We start from the raw sequence: 23,809 nt of genomic DNA, 5'->3' as shown, positions 1-23,809 counted from the left end.
ATATATACATTACACTGGAAACAAAACTCATTAGTGAGAGGAATACACATTGCTGGAAGTATAACACCCACTATACAAAGAACACCTATAAATAAAATTTCAGTGGCAATATAAAGCATTACCTGATCTAAAAGTTCTCCCTCTTTCATCGGCTTTGATAGATTGTCACGAAGAAATACCCATAGGAAAGATTCCCTTGCACGTCAATTTCCTGCAATACGACTTACCAATTTTGCTGCTTTTCCATAATCAATCCATCTGAAGGTGGCAAAGTTTGTTGACTCTGCACAGTTAAAACCATGGTTAAATCCTGCATGGTATCCATATGGGAAAGTGATCATAAATTCTCCTGCCTCTTGTGTAACCTACAGTACAAAACAAACAAACAAAATCCTCCATGTGAACCACATTACAAAATTGTTTCTGTTCCTAAAGCAATGAAAACTTTATTTGCCTTTGCAATTACCTAGAAAGATTTTTTTTTAACCGTGTACACAGCTGCAATGTAATGCAAGAAGTAATAGTATACTTGAGACAAATACTTGTGTTACTTTACAAATTCAGAAAATACCGTCAAGAAGCTAATCTTGGAACACAGGTTCACTAGTAATAAAACCTGAAAGTACAGTAAACTAGAAAAAACAGTGCAAAGAATATATTAATCTTCCTGAGAGGAAGCAGAGACAGCTGGGACCAAAATGACCAATTATCATCCCTAAATACTAGTCCGAATTAATTGCTGACGAAATTATTCTATTCACCACTCTGAAGGTGTTTCTCTTAGAAAGACTGCAGAAAGACGCTTCTGTCCCATACTCACCCATACAAAAATTATGACTTGAAGACCTGTGACAGTGGGCCTGATTTGCCTTTTAAATTACTTACTACTGATGATCAAGAATAAAGTAAAAGAAGCTCTAAGTTTATGAGCCTTAGCAGTTAAAGAGAACAATGTTGTCTGTCCCAAAGGAACACATTGGATACATTTGGATCCCCACAGGTAGGATCATTAAATCATTTTTGATAGGAAAGGAAAAAGAATTAATGGCAAGAATTGTTGCCCTGCACAAATTCTTCACCCTTCCAGCTCTGGCAGCGTGCTCACACACACATATTTAAACTGGACTCTGGGGAGGCAGATGGCAACACAGTAGTCAAGACCTGTTCCTGCACAGTAATCAAGACATCCACTGGTATGCAAACATGACTAAGTCCATCATGTTACTCCATAAACAGCAGACAGCTCAGGGCCCATTGAGGTCTCCTGCACATCCACAGGCTGCATGCCAGGTTCTCCCTGGAGTTCGGACACCTCTCAAGGTTACCCCTTGAGGCTGAGATACTCTGTACGTGAATTAGGAATAAGTGCACTGAAACCTTAGCTAAGCGAGGTAGAAGACTGACGTGAGCATATACACCTTTGACACAAAACATTGATTAAATCTGGGACTAAGTCTGCATCAAGCTGCACCTAAACTTCCCTCAGAGGAGTATAGAATGCAAGGGAGTCCTCTCTGAACCTCAGGAAACAATGGGAGGGTCTCCCTGACAGTTTTGTCTGACCCTTTCCTCTCTGCAGTAAATACTCAAGTACACCTTCCCATCAAATCTTGTTAGATTCGATGTCACTGTCACATTCACCACCGAACTTTGTAAACTCACTGTTACCTTTCTCTTGAAAATGAAGTGCATCCTTCTCCGCAACAGCTACTGACACCAAGGCAAAATGTGCATTGCAAATGCCATGCAGAATGTCTCAATGTAAAGCCATTAGATGCCACTTCCATTAAAAGAAATCTTAATCTGCCCCTGCCCTTCCCCCCTCTCTCTTTAAAGCACAATTTAAGAGAGCAGAAGGACTATGGTACTATTGATAATGAGAACTTCAAAATACCTAAGGGACAAGCGGTCCAAAGGAGCTCTCAAAGAGGCAAAGCTTGACTACAGTTAAGCTCTAATACTGCTTTAGAGAAGGAGCAAAAGTAGTTCCAAAAGACTGCTCTCTTCTTTACAAGTACAGTGAAAAAAGTAACCAAAAGAGAAGTGTGCTGAGGCCACAAGAAATCACAGAAAGCAGAAAAACCTTAAAAAAAAAAATCCTCCCACACACACAAACAAAGAAGCACTGGCCAGGATATTTTCTTTCAAGAAAGAAATCTCATCTTCCTATACCTGAATGAACTACTGCTCCTCTGGACATGAAGAAAACAACATGGCACCTCTTGTGCCATACCCTCCCCACTCACAGACAGATCTCATCTCTTGAAGTTAGACCGCCGAAGGGTGTATCAAGGACAAGCTACTCAGAGACTAGAAATGGCACCCTGTTCTCTGTACTACCTGATAAAGAGTTAATAAATAAAGTATGTAGAAGGCTTAAAAGATTCCCCATACAGTCAGATGTGTCTTTTTACATGAAACACATATCAGACAGCATGCCCAGTAAAAACCCATTTAAATGAAGCAAATATCTGAGCAATGACTGATGACTGTTCAACAAGATGCCTTTGCCAATCATAGGAAAATAAGACTTCTTACAGATTAAACAAGCCATTTTTATTGTGCAAGAACGTTTTGCATAAGCAACAGAGAAGATAAAACTGGAAAGACAAACACAACATTTTAGGGAAATAGACTTATGATTTGAAATCACAAAAAAGGGAGAGTTAAATTTTAAACAACCACCAAAATTAAAATTCAGAACTCCACACATTTTTCTTATTAACATGTCATGTCTTAAATCTCAGCTTTTTACTGGCATGGTTGTCTTACATTCAATTTCTGCTTTTAGAATCTCCCCTTTCTTCTCTTTTGAAAATCTCATCTTACAGTTTTATGAATTGTCCTTTTTTTTTTTTTGTCTCAATGCAAGAAAAAATGCACACAGATAGCACTTCAAGATGTATATTTCTGATTGTATTATGGGATGAAGGAAGGAGAGGAAAAACAAGGAAAAGACAGTCAGCCATCAAAGCTAAACAATAAATTGGATCTTACATTTTGCAAGGTTAACTTTTTGCGGGTTCATATTTAGCATGTACATGCAAATGCACATACAGGTGCATATATTATAACTGCTACTGTAGCACTCCAACAATCGCTGTGGGAATGTTTAAGAAAGATTATTCTCAATGCTAACAATTCTAAAATTTATCTCAATACACCCTCCTACTGCTGACAGTTTAGCAGGTGTTCTATTGCAACAAGCAGCAGTTCAGCTGCCACCTGGTAGGCGTAGGCTGACTTATCAGCATTCAGCACATTTCCACTTCTATCACTTTGAGCCATGAGAGATCACAGCCTGGTTCTCTCTATTATTCACTTTCTCACTGAATCCCATTAATTACAATTACACTTGGGTACAGTCTGCCTCCTCACCAAACTAGGTGAAAGAATAAAACTGCCAATATTTAACTATTTCTAGAACTTTATTTTTTATTCTCAAATTAGAATATAGCAATAATCAAGACACTGAAATAAGAACATCAACTTCCTTATCCACCTGAAATGTGTGGTACTGAAAACAAATATGCTAGCATTCTGCAATACACTATTTTAACATCAACCACTGAAAATTATACTGTTCAGAGTAATGTTCTGTAAATCCAAAACTATAAATCTAGTTATAAAACCTTCCAGTTTGGAAGGGTTCATCTGACACTTCATGATGAAGCACAAAGCTATGAAGGGAATCAATATTTAGCTATATATTACAAAAACTGAACTCAGCAACTACATTTCCATATGATCATGTATCATTCAGAAAACAAACTACTTCTTATATGAGTAATACAGTCAAAAAAGCTTGTTTTCCACAGCAGGCAATATCTTTCTCAATGCCTACATTTCTTCAATTTTATACATAGGCTGATTTAAGCATGCAAAGTGAAGCTAATTACAAAAGGCATACAACAAATCAGTGGCTTCGTCCCACCTGTGCTGCAAACAGTGCTGGTAACACAGGGATGCTTACATAGCGTCAAGGCCTTTTCTGCCTCCCACCCCACCAGGGACCAGGCTGGGGGTGCACAATAAATTGGGAGAGGACAGAGGTGGAACTGCTGACCCCAGCTGACTCAAGGGATATTCCAGACAATATGGTGCCATGCTCAGCATATACATCTCGGGGTAGAAGGAGGAATGTGGGGTCATTTGGAGTAATGGTGTTAATCTTCCCAAGTAACCATTACGTGTGATGAAGTCCTGCTTTCCTGGAGATGGCTGAATATGCCTGCCAATGGGCAATACTGAACTAATTCCTTGCTTTGTTTCACTTGTGTGTGTGGCTTATGCTTTACTTATTAAACTATCTCAATACACAAGTTTTCTCACTTTTACACTTCTGATTCTCTCTTATCACCAGGAGGAAGTGAACATGTGTGGTTCCTAGCTGCCTACTGGGTTAAACTACAACAACCCTATACATGAAAACATTCACTTAAACATTATTCCTATGTTTCATACTGTTATGAAACAGTATCAGCTAAAACAGATAGAAAGCACTGCATTATGCTATATTCTAAGCAGGGAACATGATCCACTAAGTCTGTATACACAGATCCACATGGTATCAACAAGCAAACACCATATACATTAAAACAGTAACCAGAAAAATAAACAAGGACTGTGGCAAGTGTGCTGAGGCCACAAGAAATTATAGAAAGCACTGACAGTTTAAAGGACTATACTGTAGCAGGAATAGTGAGAAAAAAAGTATATATTGCCTGGTTCTTCTGAACTTCTTTAAATAGTCTTCACAGTGGGAAACCCAGAATCATAAACCCTTACTGGTCAAAAGGTTTTTAAAAATCTCAGTATAACATAAACAGATGTTCAGGAAGGGAACCTTCTGAATCAAGCTGTACTATTCTGAGTAGACTTACAAACCTCTTCAATTTAGAAGTTCAGAATTTGCAAAGCATTGAGGATAGAGAATAAATATATTTAAAGAAAAAGTAATGCAATAAAACCATTCTTATTAGCTGGCACCTACAGAAAGTTCGACATGGAAAACAGTAAGCTAGAAAATGTAGGAAAGGAGAAGAAATTGAATACTTCAGATATTTTTGAAAACAGCTATGTATAAAATTCATCCACAAAAAGAAAGCCAGTTACTCTTCACACTTTATATAATGTTCTTATCAATTGTCCAGTCTGCCACTACCTAACAGCACAAAATAATCACTATTTTTCTAATGTTACACCATAAAAAATAAATAAAAAAATAAATTAAATTAAATTTGGGTTTATTCATTATGTTAAGAAGTGTTTCAGTCAACAGCCTGCATGGAAATAAAATAAGAAAAAAAAAATATGGGTAAGATCTTAAAAACTTCTAGCATAAAGATTATGATGGCTACCAGTGTTTTCTGCTAGAAAATTCCAAGCTAAAACAAGTGAAAATCCTAATACTACAAGCATCTGTTTTCGTCTTTTCATGGAGTCAATGCCTAACAAAAAAAAAAAACAACATTATTATTTTGCATCACCTTTACTATAAAACAATCCTTACAGTAAACACAACCTAATTCAATGGATGAATGCACAGTTTAAAAATAAACATTAATGTACCTTGTCAAAAGGAATTCCATACTTCTTCAATATTGATGGAGAAATCAGAGTCATCTTGTGACGAAGAAAAGCATCACATCCATGACAGCTGCTTGGGAAGAACCCTAGTACGGCAAGACAAACAAAATTGTTGTCCTGGTTTAGCAGTAGCAGTCATTTTTTCTACTGGTGCAGTGCTGTGTTTTGACTTTCAACCTGGGAATAATACTGATAAAGCTGATGTTTTCAGTTGCTGGTCAGAATGTTTACCCTGACCAAGGACTTTGTGAGTCTCATGCTCTGCCAGGGAGGAGGAGAAGCTGGGAGGAAGCAGGGACAGGACACCTGACCCAAACTAGCCAAAGAGGTATTCCATACCACAGCACGTCATGCCCAGGATGTAGAATGGAGAGTGCCCGGAAGGGCTGGATCACTGCGGGGTGGGGGTGAGGTACCGGTTGGTGAGCGGTTGTATTCTCTTCCTTGTTATTTCCTTTATCATTATTATTGGTGGTAGCAGTAGTGATTTGTGTTATACCTTAGTTATTAAACTGTTCTTATCTCAACCCGTGGGAGCTGCATTCTTTTGATTCTTCTCCCCGTCCCTCCAGGAGCAGAGGGAAGAAAGGTGGGGGGGGAAGTGGACTTCGTGGTTCTGATTTACAGCCTGGGCTTAAACCACGACAATTGTATATCTTTTAATTAAAACAGGTAAGAAAATTCTGTTATATTTGACAATACATAATACCATTTAAACTCATTTTAGAATATTTTACTGTGTTGTTGCTAGGTTCTGAAAAATCTGTATAAAAATCAAATGCTCCTCCTAAGATTTTCAACTTATTTTCAAGGGGAGAGATGACAGTGGTTTGGGTTTTTCCTCAGTTTTTGATTAAGCAGTAAAATAATTTTAAATAAATTTGGACATGTAAATTAGTTACATTTTTCTTACCTTTGACAGAAATATTTTATTGTTGGGATGTATGGGGTTTTTTTATATTAACATTCATTCTGCAACCCCTGCACACACAAAAGTCAACTGTAGTGTATAAATTTAAAAGGATTCCACAATGACCAGATTTACCTACTACTTACAAACCATCTATACAGTAAACACAATTTTCTATCTAGGAAAGGCTAAAAAGTATGGCGACTTTTACCTGGTGAAACAAAAACAGATGGGGTGGGGGTTTTTTGCTTCTTTTTATCTTGTTTTGACTTCTATGAACAAAGACTTCCCATGTTTCAACTTTGATGATTATTCATGTACTACTCCACAAACCCTCCTTAGTTCATTACATAATTACATAATCCAGTTAATGAAAATACGGAGATTAATTTTTCACTTTTCCCTCTCATTAAGACAAGGTTTCAGTGATTAAACTCTGGTATCTGACCCTCTAACCAGAATGTGAACAGCACCTCAGCTACCGTTCAAATAAGTTACCCAATCTTTCCCTCTCTAAAATGGAAATACTAAGTTCTTTCACCTAACTATATTATGGTACAAAACCACTATGTTATAAGATAAAAGGCAGAAGGTGGGAAGGAGAGAGAGGGGAAAGTCTCCAGAACATGACTAGTTTATTCCTTCCTGACCTCCTTTCTAACTTTATTTCAGAAAGAAGGTAACATTGTCTTCAATGACAGTATTAATACTGATTCAGGGAAATATACTTTTGATTCATTTATGCATTATATTTTATGCCTGAAGAACACAGAAGATATTTGATTGAGATCCAGATTTACAGATTGCACAAATTACCTAGAATTACTGAAGGTGTATGTTTGTTCATAATAAATATATTAACCACAAACACCATTCAATTATTATCCAAACTGAAGAGTAACTGTTTTGCTGTAAACGCCTGGTAATCGTATGAAATGAACAAGAAAAAGTCACCCAAGAAAAATATGGGACAAACAAAAACGACTAGACAAATGATACAAAAAACTTTGTTTAGTGGGCACTAAATTAGCCACAAGACATTTAACTAAAAAAAGAGGAGCTTTCCGTCACCTCCTTACTGTGTTTGAACAAGTTGCTGTATCCCTCTCACATAAACGTTACTTTGTCATTGACAGATGCACTTCCATTCTTGAAGCAACACGCTTGCTACTGTATTAAAAAAAGAAAAAAAACCAAAACAAACAAAAAACCCTACCCTAAATATTTTTAATGAATTGGGAAATAAAATATGAACAATACGCCATAATGTATATCCTTCTCTGTAACGTGAGAATTAATTTCTTCTCTCTGATGAGTCTTACATTTACGTGATGACAGTTGCGTGATCATGTTATAATTGTTATGTTCTTTGTACATTATTTTCTAACACACTCCCCAGTTCTGGGAAAACAATTTTTTTCTGGTTTCTCAGACATAACTTTAAGCAGCACTTCAGAAGTCATGCTGACCAATGCACTAGGATGTCTGAAAAGATGCAGATCAAATTCTATTCAGATTTATCATTCTTTCTTTTTTTCTCCCCACAGAATTCTTTACTCTCTTTTGGAACTGCAAACGACGTCCTAAGTTTCAAAACGTAATAGCTGGTAGGTACAGTTTATCATACATGTTTGGCTTCACTAATTAGAAGACAAAGAAACTGCAGCAGAACTGGTGGGCTCCAGCAAATAAATTTCAAATATTCTGGCAAAATTAATGCCTATAATATAATTATAACAATCATAACTTGGAATCTATAACACATGAGCTTCAAGAAATCTCAGTCCTGAGCAGCATAATAACAGAAATATACTGGAACATACTGTGAAAAAAAGTGAAAGTGGTATTTGAGATTAAGGAAATTACTGGTATGAAAAGTAGTAAAAACCTTGATTTCTAAAGGCAGGGGAAGTTTGACTGAGTTGTTTTCCCTGAAAAAACAAATTTTGTACCTAATTCTACTACTGCAATATGCTTAATTGGCTCAATACATGACAATAAAAAGCAAACAATGGGCAGATATCCAAAACTTGCTGTATCATTACAGCTCCAGAACACCAGAAATAGTTTTGACAACTCCAACCAGAAGGTATGTTTGTTGCTGAATTCTAAGATAGCTGCAAAGAGCACAGAACAGCAGAACACAGCCTGCTCAAAATCCATTAAGAGAAATTTACAGAACATCTGCTGTGGTTACAGAGCCCTTAGAGTGAAATCAAAGTGCAGCCTACACATTCTGTACCACTATAAACTATCTTTTGACTGTCAAGGTCTACACTTCTACACACTCTAAGTTTCTCATCTCATTCAACTCATTTTTTTTAAAAGCACTTCCCTTCAATGAACAAAACAAGAAAGGAAGGTAGTATTTCCTCATTACAAGACTGTTTATCAGAAGGTCTTTTGCTCTGCCCAGGCTAAAGCTAAGGTCACACAAGCTCTTCTTTCAGGGAAGAAAATCCTAGTGGAAGAATTTGTTAGCAGGTGTAAAAAATACCTAGTAGCACACCAAGAAGAGGATGCTGCATTAGAAACATCGCAAGATCCTTACAAACACATTAAATGAAAGCCAATTCAAAATATGCCTGCAACACACCAGAACCATTCTCAAATGGCAAGCTATTGTTAAATTTACCAATTTACAGGATTACTGCTTAATTCTGGATATTTAGTGAAATCCCACATCCAAAAATAAAAGAAAAAAAATTATTAAAAAAACCTATGTAAAATGCAACTACCATTCAAGTTCTGTAGTACATTCATGCTCTTATGAGACACATGAAATCTTAATTTAATCCATTAACACTAATCCATAAATTCTAAATCAGTTCTACAAAAGCAGGTATTTTGTAGGAAACTGTATGTAATTCCAGTTTCTCAGATGGCTTCTAGAGATGTGGCTAAACATAAGTATTGAGAAGTGCAGAAGAGGTTTGCCACCTGTACCCTATGCATCTTCTTGGACCTAATTACACAAAACACAAAATAACAATTCAAAACAATTACTTCATAGGAACCAATAAGCAATGATCAAAGATCATGGTAAAACACAGTTAGGTTACTCACTGATTTAAGTCCATGAGAAAAAGACAATCCATCCGAAAATTCTCTAATAATGATTTAAAGAAACATTGACATTCTCAAGATTTAGACCGTACTAATTCTGCTCTACAAGGCAAAGATGTGATTCAGCACACAGTGGCTAAATGTTTGGGTATGAGCACATAAACCACACGCAGAGTACATTTATCCACCAAACTGAAAGTGCCACTCAGGCTTTTCATAAAACCTTATCTAGTTAACATATGCAACAATAAGAAAGAATCCATGCAAACAGACAATACACTGTATTATCAAAAATATGCTCTCAGATGACTCTACATTAGCTGTCAGCCCGATACATAGTCTGACAGCTAACACAGCCCAAAATCAGATGACCTTACACAAAGTAACCAATGCTATTTGTACTAACAAAATAAAACTACTTCTTGATTTACAGTCTTACCACTGGGCTGGTGAAGACACACCTTTGTCAATGCTACTCCACCTCAGTAGACAGTGACACTTACATACAATTTCTGGTTTTCTGATCCACACTTTAGATACAGTTAAAGCCTTGTCATCACTGGAGGAAGCTTAGAGCAATGGGCATGAAGCAGATTCCTAACTGTGTCTGAGGAAGCCAGGATTCACATAAACAGGATATTGCTGCACAGTCTCTTTAAAGTGCACATTAAATGGTTATGGATAAAAAACATTTTAAAGTTAGTTCAACTCTATATATTATTAAGGAACTATTTTACTATTATTATTTTACTACCTGAAAGGCTCATTTTTTTTTCACCCTGTGAGTTGTCATTCTTACATATCATACATAGCTCAGATCAGATGACCACATGAAATCACAGCTATCATTCACACATACTGAAGTGGATTGGGTTCTATTCCCTGGTTACCATCTTCAAGATATCTGGAGAGCTTATTTATGGTACCAAGAATGTTTCCATACTGTTTTCAATTAAACTGTTGTCCTGGGTTCAGCAGTAGCAGTCATTTTTCTCCTTCTTTGTAGCTGGTGCAGTGCTGTGGTTTTGACTTTCAGCCTGGGAACAACGCTGATAACACTGATGTTTTTAGTTATTGCTAAGTAATGCTTACTCTGACCAAGGACTTTTCTGAGTCTCATGCTCTGCCAGGGAGGAGAAGAAGGCAGGAGGAAGCAGAGACAGAACACCTGCCCCAAACTAGCCAAAGAGGTATTCCATACCATAGCACGTCATGGTCAGTATATAAACTGCGGGGAGTTACCAGGAAGGCTCACATCACCGCTCAGGTCGGGCTGACTATCAGTCAGCAGATCCGGTGAGCAATTTTCTCTCCCCTTGTTATTTCCCTTCTCATTCTTATTATTGGTGGTAGCAATAGTGATTTGTGTTATACCTTAGTTACTGGACTATTCCTATCTCAGCCCGTGGGAGTTACATTCTTTCAAATCTCCTCTCCATCCCGCCTGGAGCAGGGGGAGGAAGAAGGGGATAGTGAGCAAGTGGCTGAGTGGTTCTGAGTTATCAGATGGGCTTAAACTGTGACAACTGTTTCAGCAACAATCACACATTGACCAATTACAATATTATTACTGAAAGACTAATTTCACAACTCCATGGACTTGAACAGCAGAAATGGCTATATATTTCCTTCTATGATCAACAATATCACAATTTGGCCAATAATAAACTCATTATTTAAGCACACACACATAAAATCATATTCTCAGGAAACTTAAAAATCAAATTCTGACCTGCCAATGAATGAGGCTAAATTTCCTACATTTTTCTATACTTCCATACTCAGGTCTTCACCTGAAATTCTACTATAAACTTGCTGTATTTCTGTTTTATTAATGTCTACTGAAAAGATTAAAATACGAAACTACAGATATAAAATTAAGACTGTAAGAGAGCACCCTAAATTTAAATTAAATGTAACTTAACTTTAATGTAATTAAAAATAGTCCCAGATCAAGTAATAAAGTTCAAAGTTACAGAAATGTTTATTTATGCAGATCTTGATTTACAGGACTTAGAACATACAAAATATTAATCATAATTCAATGATCAGTACTTTTGGCACATACACAGAGATGAAAGGAGAATGGAGTTTTCTAGTAATTCTCTTTTTAGATTTTCTTTTGGTAGGTATGAATACAAACTTCATCGAATTCATTTAAATTAATTTGCAGTCATTTGAACTGATTTGATATAACTTTCTGTTACAAAAAAAATTAGGATGAGTGTGAAAGAGAACAATCCTCACAAAGAAGCAATGGCAATTTGCATACTAAGCAAAGCAGAGTAAAAAAGCCACAAAAGCAGCAAGTGCTGTGAAATATGACTGTTGTTATGCCCAGATGAATACGTTACAGCCTTAAGTTTAGTATCTCTTAGACAAGACATTTCTAACTTGACTCGTAACTATCAATTGAGAAAAAGCTGTTCAAGATTTCAAATTTGAAACCCTTAGAAGTTATACAAGTTTTATGTCAAATTTAATTTCAAGAACTATGTTTTCATATATTGCAGGTAATGACTTCTGCATAGAATTAATTAATAGTATACGCCATACAAAGCTTTTTATAACACCCCTACATACTTACAATGTATTAAACTTTAGTTTCTGCTTTAACATAATTGAACACCACAGATAGATGTCTTCTTTCTAAAATAGTTTCTGCAATTAAATGATCTATTAAAAGATCTCGAAAATCCCTCAAACTGTCATTTCCGATTTGCCACTCTGCTTCAATTCTTTTGATTTTCTAACCCATTTTGTGAAAGAAAAAAATCCTTACTAATACCATGATATTTGAGATTTACATAACAAGTATAAAAATTGCAGTTAACAGCTCACTAGAGATTTTATTACATTTATGTCTACATAAAATTGAAAAAATCTACATAAATGAGAAAGTAGCTGAAAGGCAAAATCAAACTGTTGTCTTTATTAGATGCAAGTCTAATGTCTTTCAGTTAAAGTATTTGTAGGTGCCACAGTCAGTCAAGATTTCAATGGAAAGCAAAACAAAAGCATCCATGCACAAAAGGCATGTGTGGCAATTGTGATGTGCAGACAGGATAATGGAAAATATTCTGGCTTTCCTTTAATTTTATGTATCAACTGCTGCCTTGACTTAGACAACCTGCCCCATCTAATGCATTTATGTTATTATCTTAATTATTCAGGAGCATTCAATTAATTCAGTAGGAACCTGCTCGTCAGAGCTAACCTTCTTGAAATAAACTACTTCTTTTGCTTCAGGTGTTGTCCTCATGCAAAAATACTAGTCAAAATATCTTCAATACAAATGTTATTACATATGTTGGCCTCATTTACACTATGCTGTAGTAATGTTCACTATTAAGTGACTTGCAGTAATGCAGCTGACTTTTTCAACTTTTTAAGATACGTTACTGTCCTGGGTTCAGCAGTGGCAGTCAGTTTTTTGTTTTTTTTTCCTTCTTAGTAGCTGTTGCAGCACTGTGTTTTTGACTTTTGGCTTGGGAACAAAAAAAACTGATAACACCGATGTTTAGACTGACCAAGGATTTTGTGAGTCTCATGCTCTGCCAGGGAGGAGGAGGGGCCGGGAGGAAGCGGGGACAGGACACCTGACCCAGACTGGCCAAGGAGGTGTTCCATACCACAGCACGTCATGCCAGGGGATGGAACTGGGAGCTACCCGGAAGGGCACGTCCCCTGGTCGGGCGGGCTGTCTTTTCCGGCGGGCGGTATCGTATTCTCTTCCCTTGTTATTTCTCTTGTCGTTGTTATTGTTGGTGGTAGCAGTAGTGATTTGTGTTATACCTTAGTTATTAAACTGTTCTTATCTCAACCCGTGGGAGCTGCATTCTTTTGATTCTCCTCCCCGTCCCTCCAGAAGCGGAGGGAAGAAAGGTGGGGGGGGGGGGGGGGGGGGCAGTAGACTGCGTGGTTCTGATTTACAGCTTGGGCTTAAACCACGACAGTTACTATAATGCTCAGACTGTATTTTAACAGGCAACAGTTGGCAAAGTAGATCACAGAGGACTTAAAATCCACAGCATGGAAATACACAGAAACAGTAGTTTCCCACTAAAAAAAAAAAAAAAAAAAAAAAAAAAAAAAAAAAAAAAAAAAAAAAAAAAATTAAGTCAAATTAAGTCTATCACTTTCATTCTTAAGAACTACAGCATCATCTGCCACACTCCATTCTAAGCTATCAGCTGAACCAAAAATATCATAAAAAGATCCTAGTCACAGAAAAACATCACAAAAGACATTAAAGTCAAATACTAAAATCTTAGGAAATGTCAGTAAGGGTTGTCTGTGAAACTAACTCACCTATCTTATATTGCTGTTACAATAAATATCTCTGGATGAGCATTTAGTTCTTCCCCAGAAATCCAGTTTTATTAACTGAATAGAATGGAACAATTAGATCTTTATAACTTCTACTAACATATCATTAATAGCAGTAGTAGACAACTCGCTTCCATGCAGATGTGTACAGACCAAGGCAGAGTGACATGCCTGCGCAGCTTCTTCAAATATAGCAATCTCTTTCAGATTTAAAAGTTAGAACTTACTAACAATTACTAAAAGGCAAATTTTTCACTTGTCCTGGTGTCCCTGTCTGAACCTTTTCCAATTTTCTATTCCTTTTACACTTTGCTCATTTCCTGTAAATCTTAAAAATAATTATTGAATTATCTTCTCATAAGTCAGCGTCACTTCCAGTCTACTACATTATCAATCAGTGAAAGCCAAAAGCTTCAAGGTAGGTGTATGAAGAGTTCTATACTTTGCAAGTTGGAAAAATAATCTGGAAAGCAAATAAAAAAAACTTAGTGACAATGTTCCCAAACAAAACTATGGGAAAAATTAGGAATAGTAAGTGTAATCATACAGGCTGAAATCTGTCCGAGACGTACTTTAAAGACTGCAAGTCCACAGGTCTTTACTTTCACATCTCAGCGATACATGCCATCTTACTATTCTCAGCAATAATTTAAAAATAGCTCAGAAAAAGTCATGCAACCCTATGCAGAGAACATATAGATAAAAAGAAATGTAGAAAAAAAAAAATCACTATTTAGTCCTTATACAGGATATCTAATTACCAATTTTCAGTAGCATTCCTTATATAATATAGTTCATCTCACGCTAAAAAACAGGGGCTGCCAGGCCCAGCAACATGCTTATTTATTCCTATTTTCATAAACTGCACTCTTCATCTAGCAATGAAAACAGAGGCGTAGTGTTAACTGAAAATAAAACTAATTACTATGTGAGAAAAATTCTTCTATGGACTAGTGATTTTTATCCTCTAGATCTCAACCTTACAAAAATATCCTCTGCTCCTTCTCTGTAGATATTCCTCACACCTTTGGACAGCAAGAGCCATCACATGCTTTGGCTAAAGTAGATTTAGATGCCTGCTCACTGGCCAGCATGCTGCTACCAAATCAGATTTAGCATTGGTATATTTTCTGTCCTTCCCCCTTCCCAGAGGTACTAACCAGGTTTCCATCCTCTACCCAGCCATTAGCTTTCAAGAAACATCTAGAGACTCCGCTGTTTTCAACATTTCTACCTTTGTATCAAATCTGGCTAAGAACTGAAGATTCCAAAGTTACTGAGGGAAAAAAGGTATAACAAGAAAAAGCAAGGGCACAGAGGAGACAAAGATGCTAGCAATGAGAATCTAATGAACAAGAAAACACTAAGCCTCATTTTCCCAAGCTTTACCAAACTAAAAATGACAGTACAAAATAAAGTTCTAAGAGAAAAAAAAAGATTGTTTCTTAAGAATTCCTCAGAGTACTAGAATGTGTTCTGTGTTTGGAATCATATCACAGACAGATAAAAGTCACGCAACATTAAGTAATGAAACACAGTAGGTGAGTCAAGGACAGTGTTTTTCACTTTACTGGAGGTTTGTCCTTCAAACATCTTACATACAAAGATATTGAAAATATTACCTTGAGCTAGTCTTTCAAGCCGCTTCCCATGCTCTGGAGGAACAGCATACCTAAAATTCATATAAAGAAAAGGATTAAATGCTTAAAGATATAATTGCTACAAAAGCCTTGATTCATGTATAATAACTATCTAAAAATACAGAAGCCAAAGAGATTAAAGACTGAAAAAATATACACAAAAAAATACACCAATTTCTGATGAAAAAAAAAAGGATTTTTTTTTTGGGGGGGAAAAAAAATAATTTTAAACATTATACTATGTAGTTACAGAAGTTTATTTCCACGATTTAAAACAACGTATATTGACAATATTTGATAAGACTACACTACTCCAGTTAAAATATATACACTTTCTTTTATCAAATTAAACAAAAACACACAAAATAAGTCTGATTTATACAAGTTTAATTTCTTTGAATTTTACTGTGCTTTACAAGACACAAAAGTTCAACAGAAAAACACAAGCATTAAAAACACCTCCGTTCTTTCCTATAGCTATGGCTGTGGAATAAAAGGGTTATTTGTCTTCATGAAATGATTACAACTAGAGTTAAAAAAATCATTTAAGAAATACACTTTCTTTACTTCTCAATATTACAGAAATGCAAAACTGGTCAACTGAGCTCTCAGTAAGTCTCTTGGAAGGATAAGACGGCAGGATTTAATGGGCTATAACTATTTATTTAGCTAATCTAAATTACTAAGAAATAAGTCATTCAATGCAAGTTGGTACTTCTCATCATTGTCTTCACTGGAGGTCTAGATTTGACAGTTGCCCATTCAAAATGCTTACTCCAACTCCATTACGAAGCATCTAGTTTCTTCCATCTATAGTATGCAGAACCTTAGAGCTTAATTCAGGGCTCTGAAATATTTCCTAGGATGAGCAGCCTAGAAGTTAAGCATGATATCACAAATCGTTATTTTAGGTTCTTTGCTGAGACAGATTTTCATAGAACAGGTACCTACTACTGATCTGCAGTTGCTTCTCAATTTATAATAATGAACATATTACTTAAGCAATTATAACATTACTTCACAGTACCTTCTCCAGAATCTAATAATAAAAAACATAGCAGTGCCATATCATCAAATGGATCAGCTCTAATTTTTGAAAGAACAGGAAAACAAGTAAAATTTGAAAAAAGATAAATGAGAATTTTCGCATTAGAAGTAGACAAACCTTCTTACAAATATGGAATAGAAACAAAACACTTTCAGGTCTGAGCTGAAAGTCGTTCAAAAATAATGAAACAAATATCTGCACTTTTTTCCACAGTAAAATCCCTGAAAGATCAGGGAAGAAGATCTCATCTGTTTTTTTGTTCCACTCTCTGAAATGTTCATTTGGGCTTTAACAAGAAAAACAGCCAAGTAGCCAGAAAAAATGTCACAAGCAAATCAGAATTTCCACAATAACTTCACAGTAGAATAACCTAAACTATAATGCTAGTAAAATTAAACAAATACAACTGTATGTAGTTAAAATGTTTTCACATTACTGTGAATGTCAATTGACTGACAATACACTGAAAATTGTTGCCATTTTTCATTGAATATATTAATTCAATCCAAACTTTGATAATTCAGCACTGAATTTTCTCTCTAACTTCAAATCAAGGAACTGCCTTGTTTTTAAGGTACCAATATATTTATTTAGAAAAATTAAGTGCAATATAACATTATTACAGTTGTGCTTTCTGAAACAAAATTTAATACATAATCTTTAAAACCATCCTACATAATCTGATGTCATTGCTAAAAATAAACAGTGATCCTATTTTTATCTGTATCTGAAGTAAGACTTTCATTTCTCTTTAATCCATAGCACAGATTTGATGTGTACTTCTGATTCTCTCTATTCTGCCTTTAATTAAATACAGAAACACGACTTCATGCTGGCCATGACTAATACCCACTTAACATAAGTAGTGTTTAAATAACTTTTTTAAAAAATAACCAGAAAAACCTTAGCCAACATTCTTCTTAACGCAGTTTCAAGCAGAATTGCTTCAGAGTTTAAAGTTCTCAGCAAGACCTATACAAACTATAAAAATTAAGTATTCTTCAACCATCAGCATGCATTCAAATTTCTATCACCAAGTTTGTTCCGATATGAACATCCTGGTTTAAGGACATATTCAAGATGGAAAGCAAATCAAACTCCTCACTCAGGAAAACTATGTTAGAAAAAGGAAAAAGTACAATTTGTCTTCATTGACTGCAAAGAATGCCAAAAATCAAATAGCTGCAACACGCTCTGTGAATTGCACAGCTGTCATTGTAAAACAACCAAGGATATCCCATTAGAATGAGTCTCCTAGTTTAGTCTGCATATTTCCATAGAAATGAATTCTACTTTCACAGCAAGAAAAGCAGTGGAGCTAAATTACAGTAATTGATATATAAATATGAAGATTTCAGAATTGTTTTTCTTTTTCCAAGGACCCCTCAACATCATTCCCAAGATGAAAAATGCAGGCCGTATCATCATCCTAGAATGATGACTATGTGATGACAAGTCCCTAGTTCACAATAATAGAAAATAAAACCTGCACTGTTATTAAAAAAAAAAAAAAAAAAAAAAAGTATCAGGTTAACTAATACAAAAGATTTCCTGTGAGTCAATACAAGGCTCTATGAGTCAGCACAAAATTCTATGAACTGTCACTCATACTCTGACTTTCACAGCTGATCTGCCTTGCATTCCTCTAATGTCCAGGATGAAAAAAGAGAAGGAAAAAAAAAAAGCTCATGAAGTTAAACAGATGCTTTTTTTTTACCTGCAAAGCATTTAAAATTATAAATGAATTTTTAAAACTAATTTTAATAAAATTAAAATAAATTTAAAGGTATGGATGAATGTAAAATCAAAGTCATCAAGCTTGCACAATAAAATGTATTAAAAGAACACAAAAAACTACACAGTTATAACACTACCAGAATAAGAAGTAAAATAGGTGCATAAAAAAATTAGTAAAAAAGTATAAAATTTAAGACTAAAGTTTTATACTCCCGTTTTTCTAGTGATCTTTCTATATATGCCTCAGCAAGTAATCATAAGAATCTATGCCACATGAAAAACATTGCTCTAGACATCAGAGACAAAGTCACATTTTGTACTACAGAATCCTTACTCTGGTAGGTCTACTGAAACTACAAAGCTGAAATACAGAGTAGCTTGGTCCTTGCATCACTGAAAACATCAAAACCCACAGATCAGCAGACAATGTAGTTCAGGAGAGACTGTTCATTATTTTTTAAAATTTCCTTCTCTAATATATACACTACACAGAAAATAAATGGTCACACATAGTGTACACTTACAGCTTACACAAAATAAACTGGCATACAAAATAAATTGGTAACTTCATTCAATATATAAATGGCTGCTATCGACTCTAGCAGTGCAAAACTTTGTGTAAAAATAACAACCCAAAAAATACTGGACAAAGAGAAGAACCAAGGCTTCTTCTTGACCTTCAAAGTGATAGTTGAAAGTTGCTTATTAAACTGTTATTTTCTTTGTTACTTTGTCACTGTGAATGGGGGGAGGGAAGGTAATGTTTTTCTACAATCCTGTATTTCTAAGGGCTTCATATTTCTCAGAATGCAGATAAAAGAAAAACACTGGCTGAAAATAGGTAAGTAGACAGAAACTAGAAAGAATTAGCATCACAAATGATTGCAAAAATGAACTGCAAACAAAGCAAGTTAGAGTACCACCTTCTTTAAAATTCAGCATCAAAGAATGACAGAAAAATTTAGGTTGGAAGGGACCTGAATATCATCTAGTGCAGTCTCCTAATCAACCTATGGTTAACTTCAAAGTGAGATCAGTTCATACAGGACAACATACAGAATCATAGAATAGTTAGGGTTGAAAAGGACCTTAAGATCACCTAGTTCCAACTCTCCTGCCATGGGCAGGGACACCTCACACTAAACCATGTCACTCAAGGCTCTGTCCAACCTCGCCTTCAACACCGCCAGGCATGGAGCACTTACAACTTCCTTGGGCAACCTACTCCAGTGCCTCACCACCCTCTCCGTAAAGAACTTCTTCCTTATATCCAACCTAAACTTCCCCTGTTTAAGTTTGAACCCGTTACCCCTTGTCCTGTCACTACAGTCCCTGATGAATAGTCCATCCCCAGCATCCTTGTAGGCCCCCTTCAGATACTGGAAGGCTGCTATAAGGTCTCCACGCAGCCTTCTCTTCTCCAGGATGAACAGCCCCAACTTTCTCAGCCTATCTTCACACAGGAGGTGCTCCAGTCCCCTGATCATCCTCATGGCCCTCCTCTGGACTTGTTCCAACAGTTCCATGTCCTTTTTATGCTGAGGACACCAGAACTGCACACAATACTCCAAGTGAGGTCTCACGAGAGCAGAGTAGAGGGGCAGGATCACCTCCTTCGACCTGCTGGTCACGCTCCTTTTGATGAAGCCCAGGATACGGTTGGCTTTCTGGGCTGCAAGCACACACTGAAGCCGGCTCATGTTCATTTTCTCATCAACCAACACCCCCAAGTCCTTTTCTGCAGGGCTGCTCTGAATCTCTTCTCTACTCAACCTGTAGCTGTGCCTGGGATTGCTCTGACCCAGGTGTAGGACCTTGCACTTGGCATGGTTAAAACTTCATGAGGTTGGCATTAGCCCATCTCACAAGCGTGTCGAGGTCCCTCTGGATGGCATCCCTTCCCTCCAGCGTATCAACCAAACCACACAGCTTGGTGTCATCGGCAAACTTGCTGAGGGCGCACTCAATCCCACTGTCCAGGTCACCGACAAAGATGTTGAACAACACTGGTCCCAAAACCGATCCCTGAAGGACTCCAATCGTTACTGGTCTAAAGCCAGATATTGAGCCATTGACCACAACTCTTTGCATGCGGCCAGCCAGCCAGTTCTTTATCCACCGAGTGGTCCACCCATCAAATTGATGTCTCTCCAATTTAGAGACAAGGATGTCGTGCAGGACAGTGTCGAACGCTTTGCAGAAGTCCAGGTAGATGACGTCAACTGCTCTGCCCCTGTCCATCAGTTTCATAGCCCCATCATAGAAGGCCACCAAATTGGTCAGGCAGGATTTCCCCTTAGTGAAGCCATGCTGGCTGTCACCAAGCACCTTGTTGTTTTTCAAGTGCCACAGATGAAGACTCAGCAGCTTCCCTAAGCAACCTGTTACAATGTCATTGTGAATTATTTTTACTTTCTACCAAGCCAAAATGTCCCTTTGCTGTAAGCTGTGAGTACTGCTACCTTTCCTTTGTTATGTCAGTGCATTCCTGAGAAGACTGTGGCTCTATAATCTCCCAACATCACAGATTACAACCCAGACCACATATCAGAACATACAACTTTTACAGAAAAATTAAGTCAACAATTATACACAAGAATCAGCTCATATATTTTGCCCTTATTTGAGTTAATAATTTGACCAAAAAAACAAGACAAAAAGACAGCAAAAAAAAAAAATAAAAAATCAACCAACAACTCTCTCCTTACTTTGTCTATAGACTTCTTATATTTTGCAAAAGAATCCTCTTATGCTAATCCATATTTTCAATTCTGATAGGAACAGAAAAGCAATGTTCCACATTAAAAACAGAGTCCTGACAATCCAGAAAGTTCTCAGGAAGTATCTCACATATGTGGAAAAAATACCAAGAATAACATTTTCAGAGGTGATAGACATCCGGGCTTTAAAGAAAATAAGTACTAAATAAGCACGATACTTCTTCAAAGGAAAGCCTCCACAGCTACTTCACCACCAAACCCCATTATGGGCATCAATGGAAGCAAAAGAGAAAAAAAGTATACAGAAATATATAGAGAGTAATATACAGAACAATATCATGTATTTCAGATGGAATGAATACATACAATATATGCATTCACATTATCCACACTTAGTAATGAGGGAGTCAAAATAAACAATTCAAGTCCCAACATCTATTAGTATTCTAAATAAAGAAAATAAGTATATGGTTTTGGTTTCTTGGGTGGGGTTTTTTGAGACTACAAAAAACTAAATTCATTCTACCTCATAGCCAAATATCTTGAAGAATGGAGTCCATCTTGACTGAGACTTAACATCATTAATAAAACGAATGTAAAGCCTAACACAGAAAATTCAATGTATTTAAAAACATTAGTTGGTATTATCTTTTCTCCCTTTCTGGTGATACCACAGACTCCACTCTTCAATGCTGCATTTGATTTTATAAATTGCACCTTCCAAATAAAAGAAGTGGGTTGGATTGTTGTGTCATTTTTACTGCTTTTTGTGCAAGAGAGTAACTGGTTATTCAGTACTGCCGTATTTTCTAACAGTAGGCAATAGATAAATTCCAAACTGAATTTGAATCCGCTTATTTTAACACATGCACAGTATCCTGATGACTGTAGATGAAAGGAAAACTCATGATCTTTGCTTGGTGCTCAGCTAAGTGGTATGTTTTACAAATGGGGCAACTTCTAAAACAGTACTATTCAAGGCATGCACATAAAAAGACAACAAAAACAAAGAATCATTGCTTTTACTCTGCAAAATGCACCCAGTTAAGCAAGATGGTCATCAGACAAGCAGCCTCTTAGGCAAACACCCAATTATTCTCATCATAGTGACAAGAAACAGAACGTGAAACACTGACTTCCATTCTTCTTAAGTCAGGTACATGCACAGATACTGGATAACACGAACAGCTGCAAGCTAATTTCAATGTGATCCTAAATACTTAACCAAACTACTTTTCTGAAGCCCATGTTATATCTTCACATGGGAACAACAGCTGATAATTTTTCCTGCTATCAAGACTCAGAATCAGTATTCTAAAAATATCAGTATTTAGAATCAGTATTCTAAAAATTCCAAAGCTGCAAACCCATAAAATGTTGTTAAAAATAAACTAACAACAGCATTTTTTTTCACAATGAACCCCATTCATTGCTTTCACAGCTGATAACAGGCAATACACAACCTCCATCTTATATCAAAATAATGCTATTTAATTCCAGATACTGGGCTGAGAATCCCATGCCACTTTCTATAAGCAACACTAAAAATTGCTTTACTATATATTTTGGTGGGTACCATTTAATATGTATAAAGATTATAAATAGATTTTTAAAATATAAACAAATAGAAGTCTCAAACTGAATTTAGGAAGTTAAAACATAGTGTTTTAAGAAGGGAAATTTCAAGGTCCATCACCTCCTAAACAGTCTTCCTACTTAGTATTTCAAGGAACAAAACCCACTTCTACAGGGTTATATAAATGTGGTATATATAAAAACCCACTTCTACAGGGTGAATATAAAAAAAAATAAAAAAAACACAAAAAAAGGAACAACAACAAAACCACCACCACTCTCAGCAAAGTTCTCTCACTTTATGGAGAATATTCTAACTACCAAATGATGGCTTGGTTTCAAGCACGGTGATAACCCTTTCAGACTGCTGTCAAACCACTGTACTATTTAATTATAGTTACATTTTTACAAATAGAATCCCTATTTGATTATAGTAATCTCTGTGACTCCTGATATTCTTATTTCTAACTCTCCTGATCATTTTCAGCAGTAAGTGCAGCTAATCCTCTTCTACACTGACTGCAACTCTCTCCTCCAGCTATCATGGAAGTTTTAGACATTACTCCCATTTTTCACACTAAAAGACTGCACTTTAATTTTCTATATCTGTTATTTTTCCTAGATACAGAACAAAACTAGGAAAATGTCAGCGGTATGCATAACTTATGCAAAGGTAGCAAGCCTCTTCCACTCATGCTGACAGATTTTGACCAGTCTTTGTCAGCTGCTGTCCTGTTAATGCTGCCCCAGAAGACCCTGTCAGGACCCAGCTGAATCTCTTTTAACCCACTTACTGTATCACCATATTAGTTCCTAAATCATACATTAGTGTCAGTCTGAGTACGCAGGCATCTGTATCCATAATACAAAACTATATATAAACTTCCTTGTGTACCTCTTGAAAGTGAAACTGCATAGAGCATAAGAAATGAAACTTAATCTATGCCTAAATAGAGAAGAATGGTCAGTTTCACAAAGACTGCCACAGCCGTCAGACTGAGCTACTGCCTACAAGCTCTCATCACAGCAATCAGATGGAAGTAGTTGTCTTTTCTTTTAGAGAAAACACACTATGCGTCTTCATAAAATATTTTTCTGTTCTCCATAAAACTAATATGGGATATACAACCAGTAAAATTAAAAAAATATGTGTTACATGCCAGGGTATTTCGTTTCGCAAAGGAAGCACTCGTCA

The 23,809-nt window shown here is 36.3% G+C and overlaps 1 protein-coding gene across 5 annotated transcripts in view; it reads right to left on the bottom strand.

Moving 5' to 3' along the window:
* KDM4C (lysine demethylase 4C) overlaps positions 1 to 23,809 on the bottom strand; it is a gene marked incomplete at its 3' end in the record, with an annotated part of 280,296 nt that overhangs the window by 219,498 nt on the left and 36,989 nt on the right. For 4 of the 5 annotated variants that reach the window (XM_080636683.1, XM_080636681.1, XM_080636682.1 and 1 more), the window contains 3 exons: positions 15,517 to 15,566; positions 5,572 to 5,675; positions 228 to 365 (listed from right to left, as the gene is read on the bottom strand). In XM_080636683.1, coding sequence (XP_080492809.1) covers positions 228 to 365; positions 5,572 to 5,675; positions 15,517 to 15,566 — 292 coding nt within the window. Of the gene's footprint in view, positions 1 to 227; positions 366 to 5,571; positions 5,676 to 11,609; positions 13,628 to 15,516; positions 15,567 to 23,809 lie in introns of those variants that run through there. The other variant, XM_080636685.1, reaches the window with a different exon arrangement.

The sequence above is a fragment of the Psittacula echo genome (genome assembly GCF_963264785.1).
Source record: "Psittacula echo genome assembly, chromosome: Z".
Classification (NCBI taxonomy): Eukaryota; Metazoa; Chordata; class Aves; order Psittaciformes; family Psittacidae; genus Psittacula; species Psittacula echo.
Note: the sequence above shows the minus strand (reverse complement) of the source record. Positions and strands in the feature narration are given on the sequence as shown.